Source organism: Lepisma saccharinum, chromosome 12 (genome assembly GCF_977018435.1).
Source record: "Lepisma saccharinum chromosome 12, izLepSacc3.1, whole genome shotgun sequence".
Classification (NCBI taxonomy): domain Eukaryota; kingdom Metazoa; phylum Arthropoda; class Insecta; order Zygentoma; family Lepismatidae; genus Lepisma; species Lepisma saccharinum.
Genome location: NC_139240.1, coordinates 24,726,530 through 24,745,959, shown reverse-complemented (window position 1 = coordinate 24,745,959; position 19,430 = coordinate 24,726,530). Strand labels below are relative to the sequence as shown.

The 19,430-nt window shown below is 37.8% G+C and overlaps 1 protein-coding gene across 1 annotated transcript in view; it reads left to right on the top strand.

The window, feature by feature from the left end:
- LOC145996271 (uncharacterized) overlaps positions 1–12,558 on the top strand; it is a 96,741-nt gene extending 84,183 nt beyond the window's left edge. The window contains exons 4-5 of the mRNA XM_083132698.1: positions 10,320–10,444; positions 12,446–12,558. Of these exons, the coding sequence (XP_082988824.1) occupies positions 10,320–10,444; positions 12,446–12,558 (238 nt within the window). The remainder of the gene's footprint in view (positions 1–10,319; positions 10,445–12,445) is intronic.
- Positions 12,559–19,430: the final 6,872 nt, after the last annotated feature.

Genomic DNA, 19,430 nt, shown 5'->3' with positions numbered 1-19,430 from the left:
CCAGGGGTGCCCAGGCTGCACCATCAAGATTTTTGGGGGGATTTTTTCCATTCAAATAATATAATATTCAGTATTTATATATTTTCCCAAAATATAGGTGTGTAAAAATTTTACACCTTAAATACACCATATTTAATTCATTAGACGAAGGAAATAAAGTGTTTAAGGGTATTATCGAAAGGGGGGGGAGAAATATCCAACTCCTACATACATTAGGCCTTAATTGACACGTGGATTCTGGTGGGGGTTCTGAATTAAACGTTTGGGAAGGGGGGATAATATCCACTCTTCAATATCAACAGTAAGTCTAAAATTGGCATGGAAATTTTGATGGTAAGATTGAGTATTAAATTTAAATGGAGAGATAGGAAGCTCTTGAAATATTGTTAAATCTTAGATTGTAAAGGGATTTCTGTAGTGGAGGGAGAGTTTGAACATTAAATTTTGGAGACTGCATTTTGCGATATGGTATCCACACGTTTTTTCGACCCCGAACGTGCGAAAAGAGAAGCTGGAAAAGACTAAATATCTCGGGATCAAAAGAAATTATTGACACCCATTAAATCAATATTCTTGAAATCCTGTAAAGAAATGGATGTAAAAATTTTCTTGCTCTCTTCACTTTCATTGATGTGTTTCAAGAATGTGTGTTGCACGCTTTTCCAAGGTGAACGTGAAGATTTATACTATAGCTGCATTACAAGACAAGCGATATTCTCGATATTCATTAATAACCTTGATTCTTAAAATATAATGCTTAGTGTTGGTATAGTGTTTAATTTAAACAGGGTGGCTACTCACCTGGAATTCCTTGAATTCCAGGAAGTTTGCGTGAATTATGCTTGAATTTATACATATTAATAAATGCACTGAGGCGAGATTTTCTCAGTTGAGTTTATATTTTTATCGAGGAAGGAAAATTATGTTATGTGAAAAACAGAATTCTCTTGATCTGTTTACTTTGTTACTGTCCTTTGTAGAGCAATCTGACAAACAGAAGATTATTGCAAGATAAGATTTCTTGAAGATGATTAGGTAGATTTGAGTTTGAAATTCTTACACAATTAACAAATTTTCGCAGTTTGGAATATACACCATAACATTTGTGTGACTTGTGTTTGTAGATGTATTTCAAGTCTGAGTATGTGAAATGACAAATTTAAACTAAGGACTTGAAATTAAATGTTTTAAATATACTGTTTAATTAAATTAAATTAGAATTTTTGGATACATTGGAATCACACAGGTACTTCATATTGTTACTATATTTTTGTGTCCATATCAGTGGCGCAACCACATTGGGGCAAGAGACACCCCTGCAGAACACAGGCAATAAACCCCACCAAGCGACTGCTTTACTTTTTCCTAGTCCAAAGTTGAGTATCCTCACACCAAAAGGTGGCAAGATTCCAAGCCTTTTTAGTTTCAGCATTCATGTTCAGTAATAAGTTTGGAGTCTGACCTGTCCAATTTGACTATATTCTCGCATCTACACTGGGATATAAATCTAGGTTCGTCCTTTCATCAAATGCAGCATACTTTCCATTTTTATGAATTTTTATAAAATTTATTTGTATCTAATTAATAGACAGCTTTTAATTTTATCCTGTCACTATTTTTGCTTTGGTACTGCACCAGTATTGATCAAATATATTAGCAGTAATCAGATGACTACACTTTAAGAGTAGCTTCTCTACAGCTAATCTTCCAGAAATGTAGTTTTGTTACAGAAAGAAGAATAAAAAGAAGATTGAATGAATGTAAATTTGCAAAGCAATGACAATATATTGTCACACTATTGATATACATAAACATAGGCGTAGCTAGAACTTTATATTTGGCTGTGCACAAAGGAAAAATAATGAGGTATTGTACCTTTTTAATAGTATATTTTGCAATACAATCACTTGACTCTTTAACTGCACTGATGTTTGTAAAGGAATATAAATTCACTAAATGACAGTGTTGAAAATTTCTGAATATATGTAGTAGAAAAATTGCATAGAAATTACACACACACAAAATGTTCATAAATGTTACAAACAAATACATCAAAATACACGTCATCCATAACAAGAGACGTCTGTCAAAAGCTACATTCTTCTTAAACTCATCAATAACTTAATTTACATCAATAGACGAAGCTTTTTCCTGTTCCACAAATAGCAAGAGCAGGGCTTCCAATCTATCTTGCTTCTGAGTTGCTCTTAATTTAGTTTTATCTTGGGTAAGCTTGGAGAAAGCCCTCTCACACGTGCAGCTTGTGACAGGTATAGAAGTAAAGCACTGTAGTACAGAGTAGAAGGCAGTAAATATCTTATTTCTCTCTTCTTTCTCCAACCACTCAAACCACTCCTATAGCGTAACAAAAGAACTTCCCTTAGGTACAGAGGATTTTCCTTTCAGAAGTCTTACTTCTGCTTCCAACTCGTCGCCTGACAATTTGAAAGTTCTAGCTAAGACGGCTATTTCTTCATCCTTTACATTCAAGTCAACCAGATTTCCCATGGCACTGATGACCCCAAGAGTTTCTTGGCGAAATCTCTCATGAATACCACAAACAACTGAGTCTAAAAGAGGATAATAACAAGAAATTCTCATCTCCTCTTCCTTTGTTTCGTATAAATACTGCTAGCTGACTGATTCGTCAAGAGTCTTTGCAATTTTGCGCCTCTTCACTTGAGGAATTGAAATCTCCAGACTATCACAGACCTTAATAGCTTTGTTGAAGAGTTCCATGGATTGAAAAGAATTTCTCATGGATTCCACAGCATTGCGAAGCGATCTGACACTAGATACAGCTGAAAGTAGATTTACATCTGGACTTTGGAGTAACTTGCTAACCTTCAGGATAATTTGTAGGACTGAATGCAGCATCGTGAGACAAAAGACGAACTCAAACGAATTTGTGGACTTAAGTAAGTGCAATTTTTTGGCCCATTCACTAAGTGTTCTTTCAAAATGGGGTCATATTTGGAAATATGTAACTTTCACAATTCCACCACAAAGCTCTCCCTTCTACAGCGGTCTCTTTTCTACAGGCTTCCTCACTCATATAATAACTTGCCTCCAAATGTGGACATATTCTTGCCAGAAGAAAGTTTTAGAAAATTGTTAACAATGTATGTGTAATTTTGATTTGTTTCCAGTGACATCTTGTACTCTATTTTGTTGTTGTTGTTATTGTTATTGCTTGCTGTTACTGTTTCAGTGTAAAATGGTCATTCAGTACTGTATCTGAAACTTTAGGTAAAATAAAAAAATAAAATATAAATTAAATCAACTTCATCTAGAAATAACCCCCTGTTGTATGATTATTTATTCTCAGTATGACCTCTCAATGGGCAGCCTCCTTTTGTAAGACAAAGAATTATGTTTATTAGCCTCTCCATGATTTGTCGATTTTGCAGTCTTGTTTGTCCTTGCTTTGAAAGAAAAGCCTTCTTACACTCATCTAATTGGACGTCAGTTGGTTTATTTTTATTGTAGTTTAACCAGGAACTTAAGCTTTGCTGGTGTCCTTTAGATTTTTCATGACTTCGATAACATTTGTTTGCTCTATGCCAGTTTTTAAAATCTCGTCTAATGAATGCTTGATCAAGGTGCTCTCTCACTGATGCATTGTTTGAAGCAAAAACTCTGCAGTAAAAACAAGATGCAGAGTCAACAGCTATACTATATTCCAACCATTGTAACTGTGAAACCAGCTACTTTCCCACCTGTTCTACTTCTAGGGAAAACCACCAGGTTTGGTTTGTACGGTCCTAATTTCACCCTTACATCACATTCTGTTCTGTTATGTGCTATTGCATTCACATAAAAATATGGAGTTTGCTCCCTCTTCTCCCGCTATTTTGGGGAGAAGTCGCGAATTTTAGTATTCTTTTCAAAGAATGGACATTTCTCAAGAGAATGAAACATGGTTCATGTTCTTGGGTGCCGTACAAGTTGAATAATAAGCCAAAATGTGATTATTATTTTTTTTTACGAAAAATAGGTAATTTGCATTTTTGGAGGAAATTTGTTATAACTCGGGCACTATGGGAGCAATCTACTTCGGATAAGTTTTGTTTTTCAACTAAAACATCATAGCATGCAACCGTGTACAATTCAGAACACCGGACGGAAGATGGGCGGCTTGGGGGGGGGGGACATCCCCCTGAATTTCAATAGAAAAAAACAAAAATCTGTAGTTTGCCCCCTCTTCTCCCGCTATTTTGGGGAGAAGGCGCGAACTTTAGTATTCTTTTCAAAGAATGGACATTTCTCAAGAGAATGAAACATGGTTCAAGTTTTTGGGTGCCATACAATAATAAGCCAAGATGTGATTATTTTTTTTTTTACGAAAAATAGGTAATTTGCATTTTTGGAGGAAAATTGTTATAACTCGGGCACTATGGGAGCAATCTACTTGGAATAAGTTTTGTTTTGCAGCTAAAACATCAGAGCATGCAACCGTGTACAATTCAGAACGCCGAACTGAGGAAAGGGGGGGGGGTGTTGAGGGCGCGACCACCGAATTTAAAAGAAAATAAATCTGGAATTTGTAACCTCTTCTCCCGCTGTTTTGGGAAGAAGGCGCAAACCTTAGTATTCTCTTCAAAGAATGGATGTTTCCAAAGAGATTGAAACATGTTTCATATTCCTGGGTGCCATACAAGTTGAATAATGAGCCAAAATGTGAAACTGTTCGGAAATGTGGCATGGATATGTTGCAAAGAAGGGGGAGGTTGGTCAATATGAATTTCCCAGGCTTGCTCCAGACCTGTGTCAGAGTTTCCACCCAAACATAGGTGAATCAAATATGAATGAGCCTTGATTGGCTAAGCTTCGGAATGGGTAGCAGGGTGTGATTGGGCATGTGCGGCCGGTAGGTGGGGCTGTCGTGAGTCAGGAAGCAGAACAGCCGGCGTGTCACATGCTTCGTTTAGTAGCTCTCACGATGAGTTAGCAGAGTGTGCCAGTGTCTGTTGCACAACGCATAATCATAAAGTTCCTCACCCAGGAAAACGTCAAACTGGCCGAAATTTACCGGAGACTGCAGGCCCAGTTTGGGAATGGTACCCTCACGTGGGCAAGAGTGAAGGTGTGGTGTAAGGAATTCCAGCAAGGCCGTGAACGTGTTGCAAATGAAGTGCACCCCCGTCGTCCTCGCGCCAGTGTGACGAATGACAACATGGCTCGTGTTCGTGAGCTTGTCGAACAGGATCTCCGAGTCACTGTGAAGCAAATTGCGGCAGAACTTGGTGTGAGCTATGGAAGTGTCCAATCAATCATCACAAAGCACTTGGACTTCCGCAAAATCACAGCTCGGTGGGTTCTCAAGCTGCTGAATGTTGCTCAAAAAGATGACCGAGTTTGCATTGCTCGCCAGCTTCACACTCGTTTTGACGTGGAAGGGGAAGCATTTTTGCATCACATCGTTACCTGTGACGAGACATGGGTGCATCATTACACCCCAGCATCCCAGCGTGCCAGCATGGAGTGGAGGAGGAAAGGCGAAGGAAACCCCGTGAAGTCCAAAGTTTGGTTGTCTGCGGGGAAGGTGTTGGCCACGGTGTTTTGGGACTGGAGGGTGATCCTACTGGTGGATTTCTTACACGAACGTCGGACCATCAATGCACCCTACTACTGCGGCCTCCTGGATCAAGTTAAGGTGCAGTATCGACGCAAACGACGAGGCTGTCCCATCCGCCAGGTCTTGTTCCTCCACAACAACGCTAGACCCCATACAGCAGGTGTTAAGTGGCAAAACTGGTGGAAATGCACTGGGAACCGCTTCCGCATCCACCATACAGCCCAGACCTTTCACCATGTGATTTTCACCTGTTCGGACCCCTCAAAGAAGCACTTGGGGGCAAGCGATTTGTGACCAACGATCAGGTGGAAACCTTTGTGCGCAACTGGTTGGCTACCCGCCCAGCTTCATTGTACGAGAATGGCATCAAGAACCTACCACAACGTTGGGAAAAATGTATCACTAAGGGCGGAGACTATGTAGAAAAATAGGATGTGGCAATGTCTTTGTTTCCTTCAATAAATTTTGTTTTTCCACACAAGGCCCGTCCATGTTTGTCCAAAAAGTACATTCATTTCGTAATCAGCACCATGATACCATACGGTATCATCGGGCCAGTACGACCTTACTCTGATGATACCATATGGTATCATCAGGGGAGTAAAGGTTAAGCCTCTAAATATTACGTGGAAAATGCATTGAATTATCATTTTTTTCTTGTCCATGTGGGAGTAGTAAGGGGACTTGTCAACAGATGGAGGGGATGCGAGCGGGTGGGGCCGTCCGATAGTTATCCGACGTCGTAGTAAGGTATTTTGTTGGGCAAACTGAAGGAACATGGAAACAAATAGGTTCCATTGATACATACGATTTTTATCCAATATCGCCACCTGACAAAGTATCTCAATACAATATGCGACAGAAATTGCATAGACTGCAACATCCAACAAAAATCGCATGCATAAACAAGAAGAGCTTTAGACTGCAAATATGCTGCTGGAATTTTATTACTCTTCTGGCTCACTTCGCCTTAATTAATGTAGCAGTGCTTACAAAGGTTTTCTTTCATCATCCTGACTTACTACTGGTTTTGCACAAGTTAACATACGTTTACAATGACATTGTAGACATTGACATCTTAGATATCAAGAGGAATCCAACCAAACGGGATATATATTGAATAATATCACGAAAAAGTGAAACATAAATCTGCATTGGTGAACCTTATAAAAATTGACAAGTGAATGCTCCCTACCTCAAATTTACTGCAACACTAGTATTGCAATGAAATTAACGCCACTCTCTGTCCTGTCTGTTTAAACTCATGAGATATAGTCATTAATATCTCACTGAGTAAGGTTAATGTCCAATATTATGAAATAAAATACTAATAATAAATATGTAAATATTTTAATATCATATTTACTCGAATCATTCAATCATAAAAGCAAATCACTTTCTTCAAGAATTGACTTTTCTCTGCCAGCCCTGCTAAATTTTCCCTTTCCATCTACTGATTTATACGAAGGGTGGCCAGAAAGTAATTTCCAATGAGTAGGGACATTGATTTTTTGCAAACGCCAAAACCGTGAAAAATTGTAATTGCTGCGAAGTTGTGTTTATGAATGTGCAGTGATGCCTGGACACATTTTTTGCCCGTTCGAGATATCGAAATAATGCGAATTTGGCATAAAATGTGAATTGTTGGCGTTTTTAGTGTTTTTTTTTTTAAAAAAAGAAATGTCCTAAAACAAAGAAAACATTCCATAAAATCCAACATTCTTGTCTTTTCTATGCCATGTTTGTGTACATAGAACATGCAAGTTTTCCAACATTTTACTCAAGAGTAAACTATAGAGTTATATGTACATGGAATAATTCCGACAGCCACATTAAATCATGTATTTCGCACAATTTTTTCAACTTTTATCAAAACCATTTGCATCACAGAGCAAAGTGGCAGGGTTCTAACAGGAGATCGAGTGTGTATCTACCGTCACATGGGAGCCACATCTTTGTATTTGTCGCACGAGATATGTTTTGAACTACCAAGCTAAGTGCGCGCCATCGGCATTTGTCGAGCGAGTAATAATGAAGCTCAGTCGTTAGGGCATCTGACTACTGTGCGAGAGACCCACGGTTGATCCCCTGCAGGGGAGAACCAGGATGTTTTCCACCTATTCAAAATATTCCGGTGCCCACCCAGCATCATATGCTGGTACCTTGAGGAAACTTGGAGGAATAAAGGTAGCCAGGAGTGTGGTGCTGATCACATCACCCCCACCTTCAGCCGTGATCAAGAAATTGCGGGGCCCTAACTCCACACCCCGTGTACACCGTCAAGGAAAAGTGCAGGGCAGCACTTTACTTTTACTTCCTCAAAAATCTGTTCCAACATATCAAACTGTCACAAAAATATGTAGATCTTGTGACCTACAATTTAAAATAATAGTTTAAAAGCACATATATATTTGGCAGATAAATATTCTAAAATAAAAATGCGAATTTCGGGAAACTTAACACTAACAAGTCCAAAAAAGATAATGCCAATTTTTGGTGCCATTATATATCCGTATCTGTCACGTGAGATTGATTTATTTTAATTTTTTTGGGTGCGTCGCCACTTATGGTCATTATGCACCCTTCAGTATATACAGGAAAAATTCAATTGTCTAAAATCCTTACCTTAAAATTAAGAAGGGGGTATGGAAAATAACTTTCCCAAAATAACTTTCAAGATATCAAACTCTCACGAAGAGGTGTAAGCCATGTCACTTACAATTTGCAAGAGTAGTTTAAAAACACCATGAAGGTATAATTTCAGATATTTGCCAGAAAATGTGCTAAAATGAAAATGTTAATTTTGGGGAAAATAACACCATATAGTAAAAAATAAGAAAATCCACCAATTTGAAAAGAAAAAATATCAAGGTCCCTACCGATTAGGCATAAATAAAACAAGAATATCAGTTGTAAGTAATTGCATTAGTAACAGTGAGTCCTATCCTAATTTTCGGCATAATCACCACCGTTGTTCTAGCTTTCGTCGTAGCGTGGCACTAAATTTTGTATGCCCATGGCATGTGTGTCTGACGGCAAAGACTGGAACTATCTCTACCACAGTGTAGCTGTCAAAACCTTGCCCTGCCAGAAACCTCTTCAGTTAAACAAGGAGATGAAAGTCTGTACATTCAAGTTCAGGGCTGTACAGGGAGTGGTTCAGGATCTCTCACCTGAAGTGATGCAAAGGGCCCGTGTGTACTCAGCTGTATGGGGTTGTGCACATTCGATTGGCCTTCCGTGAATTGTCTGCACCATCGTCTGACCATACTCACGACGTCCGGTCTGCACACCTCACACCATTGCTGGTGGCTCTGTGCCAAATTCTGAGCATGCAATGTTGGCTACATCGCAGTCGGTGGGAGACTGTGTGAGAGCTGCAATATTTAACCTAGAACTGTCCTAAAACGGCTGCATTGTAACTGTACCAAATTACAGCTACATGCAACTTCTTCTGGCCTGCATGTGTGTGTGTCGCTCTCCGACCACTAGTGCTGCGTATAGACACCATTGGAGCTTTTTTCAGCACTCCCCTCGTATATGAACTTTCAGAAGCTTATATTATTAGTGTTCCTGTTTTAATGTGTGGTTAGCTAAATCAGGTACCTATACAATGCTATTCTATAAATCCCTTGCATTAAATTTCTAATCGGTAACCTACAACCCTTTTCGTCAGCATTAATGGTATAACTGCATGTTGTCAGTTTCACAGTGCTTCACTTGGATATACTGTACTGAAGCAGAAATCTCATTGGTAATGTAAGGAAATATGACACTTTATTTTGTTCGATTCAATTGTTTCACTTATATGCAAGAGTTAAGTTGTTTGCTTTACAGAGAAGAGAGAAGTAGCTTTATGCATTGAAAAATGAGTCCGAACTCATGGTTCTTGCAAGCAGAGGGTTCCAAACCTCAGTGGAAATATCAACATATAATACCGAGAATGTATAAGGAGACTGATAAATTACAAATTGTATTTCTTAATCAATCACTCTTCACTCTTAACTCATTTAGTCGTAACTTTAAAAATAATCAAATATTTTATTTTAAACTTACTGCATATGACAAAATTCCGTAATCCTTCCCTAGCTTGTGAATTGTAATAATTTTCCAAATTCACTATTTTGCAGTTTGAATTCAAATCATAGAGAAAAGAAAAATTACGTGAATTTCATAGAAGATGATATTAGTACTTAACAATACCATACGTGGATCTGTACGAGTTTATTATTTCCATTTTGCAAAAAAACATGGATTTAGTTTAGTTTGTAATTCTCAGAGAAAAATGTAAATTTTGTCCTGGAAAACCTGGAAACGTCAGGGAATTTTATTTCTGCTTGTTTGTAGCCACCCTGTAGAAAGATGCTTATTGAAATATGTCTTTAATTCTCTTTCATAAAGCAGCCCATTAGGGTGTGCCTAGGCACGCCCGGCACACCTCGTAGCTACGCTTATGTACTACTATGAGCTACCAAGCTGAACTGGTTTCGCCTGATTTTTCGTTTCTGTTGGAATACATGGAATCCTGACATGGAACACCAGAGACACAGGTTCGAGTCATGATCGAGTCTGCATTTTTTGCTGAAAGTTCCACATAATAATATACATGTATTTACCTTTTCATGAGTATGTCCCCATCAAGTCTATTCTACTCTCCTTTCCTTTCATAGATTTGCACATGTCAGTCATTCTCATTATTTACCCAGAAAGTGATAATACGTTTGTATCATATTTTTTTCAGCTACCTGATCAAGAACTATGTGGAAGAACAGATACAAGGAGTCCCAAGGTCAGTTCCACATTTGCTAGTGTCTGCAGGAAAGTTAAGTGAACAAGAGCAGCCAAGAGAAATTACAGAACGTATCAGTAGAGAAGAAAATTTTGAGTCTGAACCTTTACCAAAAACCCTTCCAAGCAAGACATATGTTGATGGTTCCAAGGCTAATACCAGAAGAAAGCAATGTATAGGTCTCATCTCCAACTATACTTTCTCTGACAAAGGAGACTTGATAACCCGTGAACCACAGATGCTTTTTAATTGTTCAGTTTCGAATAAAACTTTTGTCCATGAAGCTGAGCTTAATACATTTATGAGTGTTCACACAAAAGAGAAACCTTTTAGTTGTTCAATTTGCAACAAAGATTTTGCCCGTAAAGTTCATCTTAATGCATATGCGAGGGGTCACACTGGAGAGAAGCCTTTCAATTGTTCAATTTGCAATAAATATTTTGCCCGTAAAAGAGATCTTAGAGTACATGTGAATGTTCACTCAAAAGAGAAGTCTTTCAATTGTTCAATTTGCAATGAATATTTTGCCCATGAAGTTCATCTTGAGCATGCGATGGTTCACACTGGAGAGAAGCCTTTCAATTGTTCAATTTGCAATAAATATTTTGCCCGTAAAAGAGATCTTAGAGTACATATGAATGTTCACTTAAAAGAGAAGACTTTCAATTGTTCAATTTGCAACAAAGATTTTACCCATGAAGTTCATCTTAATGAGCATGTGAGGGATCACACTTTAGAGAAGCTATTCAATTGTTCAATTTGCAACAAAGATTTTGTCTGTAAAGGAGATCTTAGTGTACATATGAAGGTTCACTCGAAGATAATCTTAATGAGCATGTGAGGGTTCACACTGGGGAGAAGCCTTTCAATTGTTCAATTTGCAATAAATATTTTGCCTGTAAAGGAGATCTTAGTGTACATATGAATGTTCACTCGAAAGAGAAGCATTTCAATTGTTCAATTTGCAACAAAGATTTTGCTCGTAAAGTTCATCTTAATGTGCATGTGAGGGTTCACACTGGAGAGAAACCTTTCAATTGTTCAATTTGTAACAAGGATTTTGCCTGTAAAGATCATCTTAATATGCATGTGAATGTTCATAATAAGGAGAAAGCTTTCCAATTGTTCAATTTGCACTAACTATTTTGCCTATAAAAGAGATCTTAGTGTACATATGAATGTTCACTCAAAAGAGAAGCCTTTTAATTGTTCAATTTACAACAATGGTTTTGCTCCTAATGGCCAACTTATGTGCATGTGAGCATTCACAGAATGGAGAAGCTTTTCCATTGTTGAATTTGCTAAGATGTTTTGTCTGGAGGTGTATACTTAATGTACACATGAAGTTTGACAGTGAAGAGTAATATTTTAAATGTTCAATTTGCAACAAAAATTTTATAAATGATAGACACTTTAATTTGCATATGTGCATTCATGCTAAAGAGAAGCCTTTCAGTTGTTCAATTTGTAGGAAATGTTTTGTCTGGAAAGGTAACTTTAATAACTTTAATAGACATGTGAGTATGTTTCATCTCAATGAGAAACTGAATTTGTGTCAAGATTTTCCTGTAAAGATAACTTCAGAGTACATATGGGGACACACACATGAAATGGAAATCTATTAATTATTTAATGTGAATCAGATATTTTGTCTACAAACATAAAGTTGTTATGCATGTGAGGAGATTACACACCAAACAGAGGTCATTAAGTAATTATTGCAAACAATGATCTGTATTGAATATTTAGAAATCATACCATCAGTGTTTCTAAATGGATTTCTAAATAGAAATCTCTTGACTGTACACATCTCACATGCTTTAGTATCTTGACATCTGTCTAGTGTTATTACAAATGATCTTTCTGATTACAAACTTGAATAACTCACTTTTAATAACACTCAGATACCTGAAAGTTGTATCAATGGAAAGGGAAACTCAAAAAGTTTCAGTGGTTAGTGCAACTGTCGCGTAGTTATTGATTTCGTCGCTAGGGACAATAGGAGAGAAAATGGCTACCATCGAAGGCAGGAAGACTTTTGTGTGCCAGTCTGTTATCACTGTGCAACGTAATTTTAGAAGGCTGTTTGGTGAAAATGCACCCAGTGGGACCAGTATCCGTAAGTGTTATTCTGACTTTAAAGCAAGGGGATGCATCTGCAAGCGAAAGTCAACCAGCCATTCACCAGTAAGCTTCACCTGAGACTCAAACAAAAATGAATTAAAGTAACGAGATCGAAAATAAGAAGCATTGTCAGACACTAGTTCACAAGGAGCCCCAAACACAAGAAATAAAGAGCGAAGTTTTTCCACTATCTGATTCGATGTGGCCCCACGAAGAGGATAAAGAGAAACCCACTTCGAAAATGCATCCACAACCACCAGAATATAAGAATGACCTTTGGACGAATGCACAAGCGGACCAACAAGATCAATATACAGACGTCGCCAAGGGTGTTTTATTATTTCCGATGACAAAAATCCCGGAGGCTTTGTGTGACTAATTTTGCTTTTTGACAAGTGTCACAAGACTTGACATATGCTTTGATGTCTTGAACACATGATGGCCACCAAAATAAAGACATTATTTTCTTGGTACATTTTTGAATACCTAAATGAGAACCTCCCAAAGGTGTGTCATGATAATAACGACAAATCAGATGTTGAAGGGTTTGAGGAACAACTACTAATGAAACCGTAGAGCATGGGGGTTGCCATACAAGTAAATCATGGTAAAGGGCATAATGTTTATAGTTTTGTTGTACTATTGGTAGTAAACCAGAATCTTTTTATTTGAAGATCAAGGATGTCTGACTTACTAAAGGGAATAATTTGAAATTTGGGTGCGGACATGCAAGGGAGGTAACAGGTAAAGGAGAAACATGGAATTCTTCAGGTGAGTACATCCTTGATGGACAATCAGCAACGGGATTGAGTCGAGAGGGTATATGCTCGACCGAATAAGAAAATCTAGACAAGTAAAGCAACCATCGACCAAATTTGCCGTATTGTTCTGGGTGGCGTAGAAGCCAAGAAAGAGTAAAGTGTAAAGTGTTTCTCAGTTAAATAAGTCTCAAACTTTTTAAATCCATAAACGATAGCGCAGCATTCTGCTTCATAAATGGATTGTCGACGTTCTATTTCTGTACGTTTTCGAGATGCAAAAGCTATAGGGCGTAATGACCCGTCGGTCATACGTTGATTAAGGGTAGCTCCCAATGCCAATCCTGAAGCATCACATTGTAAGACAAATTCTTTAGAAAAATCTGGTAAAGCTAACACAGTATGCTTAAGAAAAACCTGCTTCAGATGATCAAATTGTTGTTGGTCACTCTCTGACCAAGTAAATGCAATGCCCTTTTTCTTTTTATCTGTTAAAAAGGAGGTAAACTCCGAATACGACGGTATAAAGCTGGAATAATAACCCAATAATCCAAGAATGCGCTGGATAGCTTTGAGGTTCCTAGGGGGTGGATGTCCTGAATAGCAGAGATACGGTCGGGGTCTAAAACAAGTTGCCCCTCACGTAAAATATACCCCAGATATTTGATCTCAGTTTGCAACCATTTTGATTTGACGGGATTGACAGTTAACCCGGCTTCTCGAAATGCCTGAAGAACCAATTTAAGATGTTTCAGATGAGTTTCTTCATCTGGACTTAAAATCAATACGTCGTCTGCATAATTTACCAAAAAATTATATTTAAAGGGACCCAGAATTTTATCTAGAGCACGTGTCAAAAGTTGAGTACCCAGATTTATACCAAATGGAACCCTAGTATATCGATATTGACCAAAGGAGGTGACGAACGCAGTTAGGTCTTTACTAGGCTCATCTAACCGTATCTGATGAAAACTTTTGCAGAGATCCAAGCAGGAAAATACCCTAGCAGATTGTAAATGCTGAAAAATCAAATCGATACGGCTTTGCGGAAAGTTGTCATAGGCGATGAGTCTGTTTAAGTGCTTGTAACTACATACAAGGCGATATCCGCCGTCTTTCTTATTGACGAGGAAACAAGGTGATGCGTAAGGAGAAGCGCAAGCCTCTATAATATTCTGGTCCATCAATTCTTGAATTTGTTGACAGAGAATGTTCGTTTGTGTTGGGTTTAGCTGAAATGGCTTAGAACGGAAAGGAACATTGGTAATTAAAGGAATGGAAACTGGTTCTAAAGTACAACTACCAACACGTTCTGTAACAACGTCGTCGAATTCCTGCAATAAACTTTCTATGTTAGTATGTAAATTGATCGGATGAGGAATAATATCTTCCTTATTTGTTCGCCCCTGATGTTTCATTGTTGGATTTACTGGTGGAACAAAAGGAATTAATTCTTTGGAATAGGGAAAAGAGACAACTAAGTGTTCAAAGGAAATAGTGCCCCTAGAATGTGAAAGAAAATCTGATCCCAGGATAACAGGAAAAGGTAAATTTTCTGAAATCCAGAAGCTCCACCTCCAAGACAAACCTTGTAATTTCAATGTCAAAACAACACGTGAATCGAGATAAATAGCCTGACTATTTACTGTTTGTAACTTACGAGTAGTATCATTAAGATCAGGTGGCTTGGGACGTAAACTTGCTAAAAATCCCCTCGCGATTAATGACACAGAACTTTCCGAATCCGGTGTAGAATTTAAGGTAGCATGAATGATCTAAACTGCTTTTTGAATAATAGTCAAGGAATGCTCTATGTGAGTTATAGTCGTAGCCTCAGATGACGGAACTTGTTCTGTACCCAAAGAAGTGGACAGAATATTTGGTGAAATGTAATTTGTCTATGAAACAACATTAGAATGAGAATGTTCTTTTTTATCTAAGACGTCCAATGAAGGGGAAGGAGAATGAAGTACAGGCAAAGCAGGTATTGAACGTTCTGCAGGTAATTGCACCTTTTTTGAAGGAGGAACTATATTTTGCAACTTACATTCATCCAATTGTTGCTCCACATGGCATAATTCCATAGGCCAAATTTCCCTAGACAAACACATGAAATTTAACATTGATGTCGGTCGATTAAAACCCATTAAATGCAAACGAGTGTTATCCTGTAAATTCTGCAATGCAGATTCCAATAAACTAGATTCAGACCAATCAATTGGTAATATATGATAGGCGTCATAAATATCATTCAAATAAGTAGAAATAAATTCATCTGTTCGTTGAATTCGTGTTAAATATTTGTCCAACATTTGCAATTTTGAAAACTGAACTAATCGATACCAGATAACTCTTATAAACATCGGCCATGAAAATTTCTCAATGAGTGAGTCATACCAAACGTCTGGTAGTAATCCCGTTGTTGATGAAAAGGCCATAAACAATAATGATTCTAAGTCTAAAAGGTTTAATTTGAAGGTTCTATAAAGTGTTAACAAAAAATGGAACAATTGATCATGATCTGAACCATCCGTATGCGGTAAAGCCTGTAAAAGGTCTACTGCTGCCGAATATCTAATCTGATTGATGATATAAGAATGGTCTGGAGGTAGTAAAAGTTCTCTCGTTGTACGAAAAGTTGGAGAATGCAAAAAGGGAGAAGGTTGTATGTTAACAGGTGGGAATGGAAAAGTTGGCAACCCATGCAATTGGTCATTAAGGGGAACTGACATTATGTGGACCGCACGGTTAGAGTGCCCCGAATTCCAAAAGAAAAATAACCAAAACAGAAGATTAACCAGCACTAACATACATACAATGAAATTCCTCAACTGCAACATGAATGTATGTTGTAATAAAAATCCAATGAAGTTTCCAATTTTTAAATTTCTGCCCAGCCGGAAAAACTAGCAACCATGAATTTCCAAAACACCAAAGGTGAAATCAAAATATTGGAAAAAAAAATTGGGGGGGGGGTTGCTGTGATGTTATAACCAAAAGTTTCAATATAAGGGAATTTTTTTTCCAAAATTGAGCCCTATTAATAATTCCTTTAGCAAAAAAAAAAAAAAAAAATTAGGTACAACCAGCTCTGGTACCAGGAACTTTGTAACAAATTAGGTGGGTACTCAAATAATGAGCGAAAAGGGAAGATGCGTAAAGAGGCCGTGGAATCAATGTTAAATGTACCAAAACCTAACAGTTACAAAAGTCATTTGTTTGAGGCTAATGACGTGTATTTTGTACCGTCACCTCAGTCTCGTGAGAGAACCAACTAATCGGGGTAATCCGATCTATTTAACAAAGGGATACCGTTCGTACTAAAGTCAAAAGATGTTGCTTTTTTACACGACAAAAAAACTCCTTAAACTAGAGCGGAAATTCTGCCACGGTTCCGTGTCCACATAACTACAATCTCGTTTACCCAATTTTAATTTAAGGTATAGTTTTTTTCTTAGGATAAATATGTACTGCAATCTATAATTTGCGACACGTGGTCAAATTTATTATATTAACTCACGCAATGTAGAAATGGCTGATATTTTCTTATGAACAACAAATACATCAATATAACATTTCTTTTTGATGAAACCAGCATCTATTCAATGGTCTAACTCTCCCCGAAGGTATTACAATAGACTAGATCAAACTGTTAACATTTACACCCTATATAAAACAACATCAATGCATTTCCCCATTTAACCAATCCTAATTTCACAAATTATATTATATACAATTCTGTACAAATGTTTCTTTAAAAAGTTAGAAACGCCTAATCATTGACATTGGCATACACATGACATTTTAGAGAAAACCCTATTTTTTGCTGCTCTTACATGTTTTTACTAAGGTACGCAGTGTACCTATTTATCCCCAATAGTGTCAACCCAAAATTACGTTAAGTGCATTCCTTTTTTCTTTGTGCCGATTAGAGCCCAATCCGCCTTTCGTAAACGAGAAAAGGAACCGAACGTCACATCACATTACTCTCGGGGTAACCGTGACGTTGTCGTGAAATTGCGAAGGAAACAACTGTAATCCTTTTTTTTTTGTTTGCGTTCTTTTAAAACATTTCTTGATATTTCGACTTGTAATTTGATCCAGCGTAACATGTACATTCGTCTGACGACACTTCACTATTCACTATCGAATGGCCATAAAGTACATACCTCAATAACGAATCAATTGGACAGCTTGGTTTCTTGATGGTGGCGACCTAGAGAGCCAAACGTCGCCTTCCTACGGGTCCTTAGCCACATACGTCCAAACTTCCGGGACTGCGACTTGTGCCTTTTTTCCTCGAACTTCTTCAATCTGTCTTGATCGCACGTATCCAACTTCGTCCACGAAGGAACAAGAATCAAAATCGCCAACAGTCAAAAGGGCTTCACATAGTCATCACCGCTACTTCCTTCCATCTCTCGAAACACCAACTCTCTCATGTATTGTTCACCATGCAGTCTATAAAAAAGGGCAGCTTCTTGTCGAGTTCGTGAGATAAAGATAGCCACTGCTACCGAAGGTCAACGGAGTAGGAGGAGGTATGTCTTGCCAAACGTGTCCAAGCTTCCATAAAGTCGAGGCTGCCCCTTCGCAACTGGGTTTATCTTCGATGCGTGATCGCGTAAACCAAGAAATGCCACTGAGGGCCTCTAGCGGCAATTCGACCAACTAGCCCAATAAAAGGCTGACGCAAGGCGTACCGAAGCAATGAGGAAGAATGTGAGGCTTTTCTACGTGATAATATGACGTAATACTTTTATTACTGATCTGCGTAGAAAAACGTCACACCAGGAAAAAATTGGATCAAAAGTAAGGCCCAGATTTTTAACCGTTGATGCATAAATTATGCTTTGGTTTTTCATTTTGATGTTAATTATGTCATAATTTACTTTTTAAAGATAATAGTTAGAGCGTAAAATTGGTAAATGAAAACTCCACACCTTAAATTGAACATATTAAACAGTGTATATACCATACCATTACATTGAATTAAATTAGAATTTTTGGATTCAATGGAATCACACAGACTCATTAATTTGTTAATATATGTGTATGTGTGTGGGTGGTGAAAGGTGGTAATACATAAGGTTGAAATAGAGAAAGCATCAGCTTGTACCTTTGAATTTTTTGAAAGGCAACTGGGAATTATATTAAATTTTATCATGATCCTAGAGTGACCACCTAGTATATTGATCTGGTAGAGTTCCTCTTTATCACTTTTGAACCAAGATCTGCACCAGTAGATTTTATTTTTACCAATACCCATCTGCACTTTATCTTTCGGAATTTTCTTTTACTCAGATATTGTTCAGAGATAAATGTTCTTAATGCTACATGAGCTTTGAAGTGTATGATTAATATTAATCAGTAGTAATTTCATTCTGCCTATATTGTGAAGGGAGTACCATATTAGATGCATACTTTTTTACATAATGTATTTCTGAATATCACTCCTGTTCTTCAATTCTGTGCCCTAAACATGCGTTTTCACAGGCAAAACGATCTTTTCTTGAATACAGACAAATGGAGTGAGTTTCCTTTTCAAAGGAGAAAATTGTTAATGGAATGGGGTGATGGAGTGAGTTATGTTTCAGTCAGAACAATAATATTCAAGAGTTCGGCATGTTTTCACAGTCACTGACTGACAGCCTGTGAACCAAGGAGTGTGAGTCCATGGACACTCTAGTAGTGTTGCCCACGGGACGAGACGGGACAGGTTTTTAAAAATTCAAGACGAGACTGATCATGTGTCCCTTTGACAAACAAATATTTTCGAGACGAGACAGCATTTCACATCATTTCCACGAGACGAGACAGGCCAAAGTCTCGTCTCGTGGGCAACACTACACTCTAGTTCTTTGGTTGAGACAAAGAACCAAAATAGAACACTTGTACCAGTGGAGTTCCTTCTGGAAGGTGTAGAACACTCGAGAACTGGCATTTTGTGATTACAGATTCATATCCTGATGGTGATCCGTACTTGTGTGTTTGACAGGGATGCCAACAGGGGGGGGATTCATGACGTGCCTGCATCATGGGAATTATTTGGGGGACAAAATTTCATAGTCAAGCTAACAATACTATGTATCTTCACACAAGAAATGGGGAACGTTTAATTTGATTGACTTGTTATTTATTTTTGTTATGGATATTATGTATTTTTCCTTTACCTGTCTGT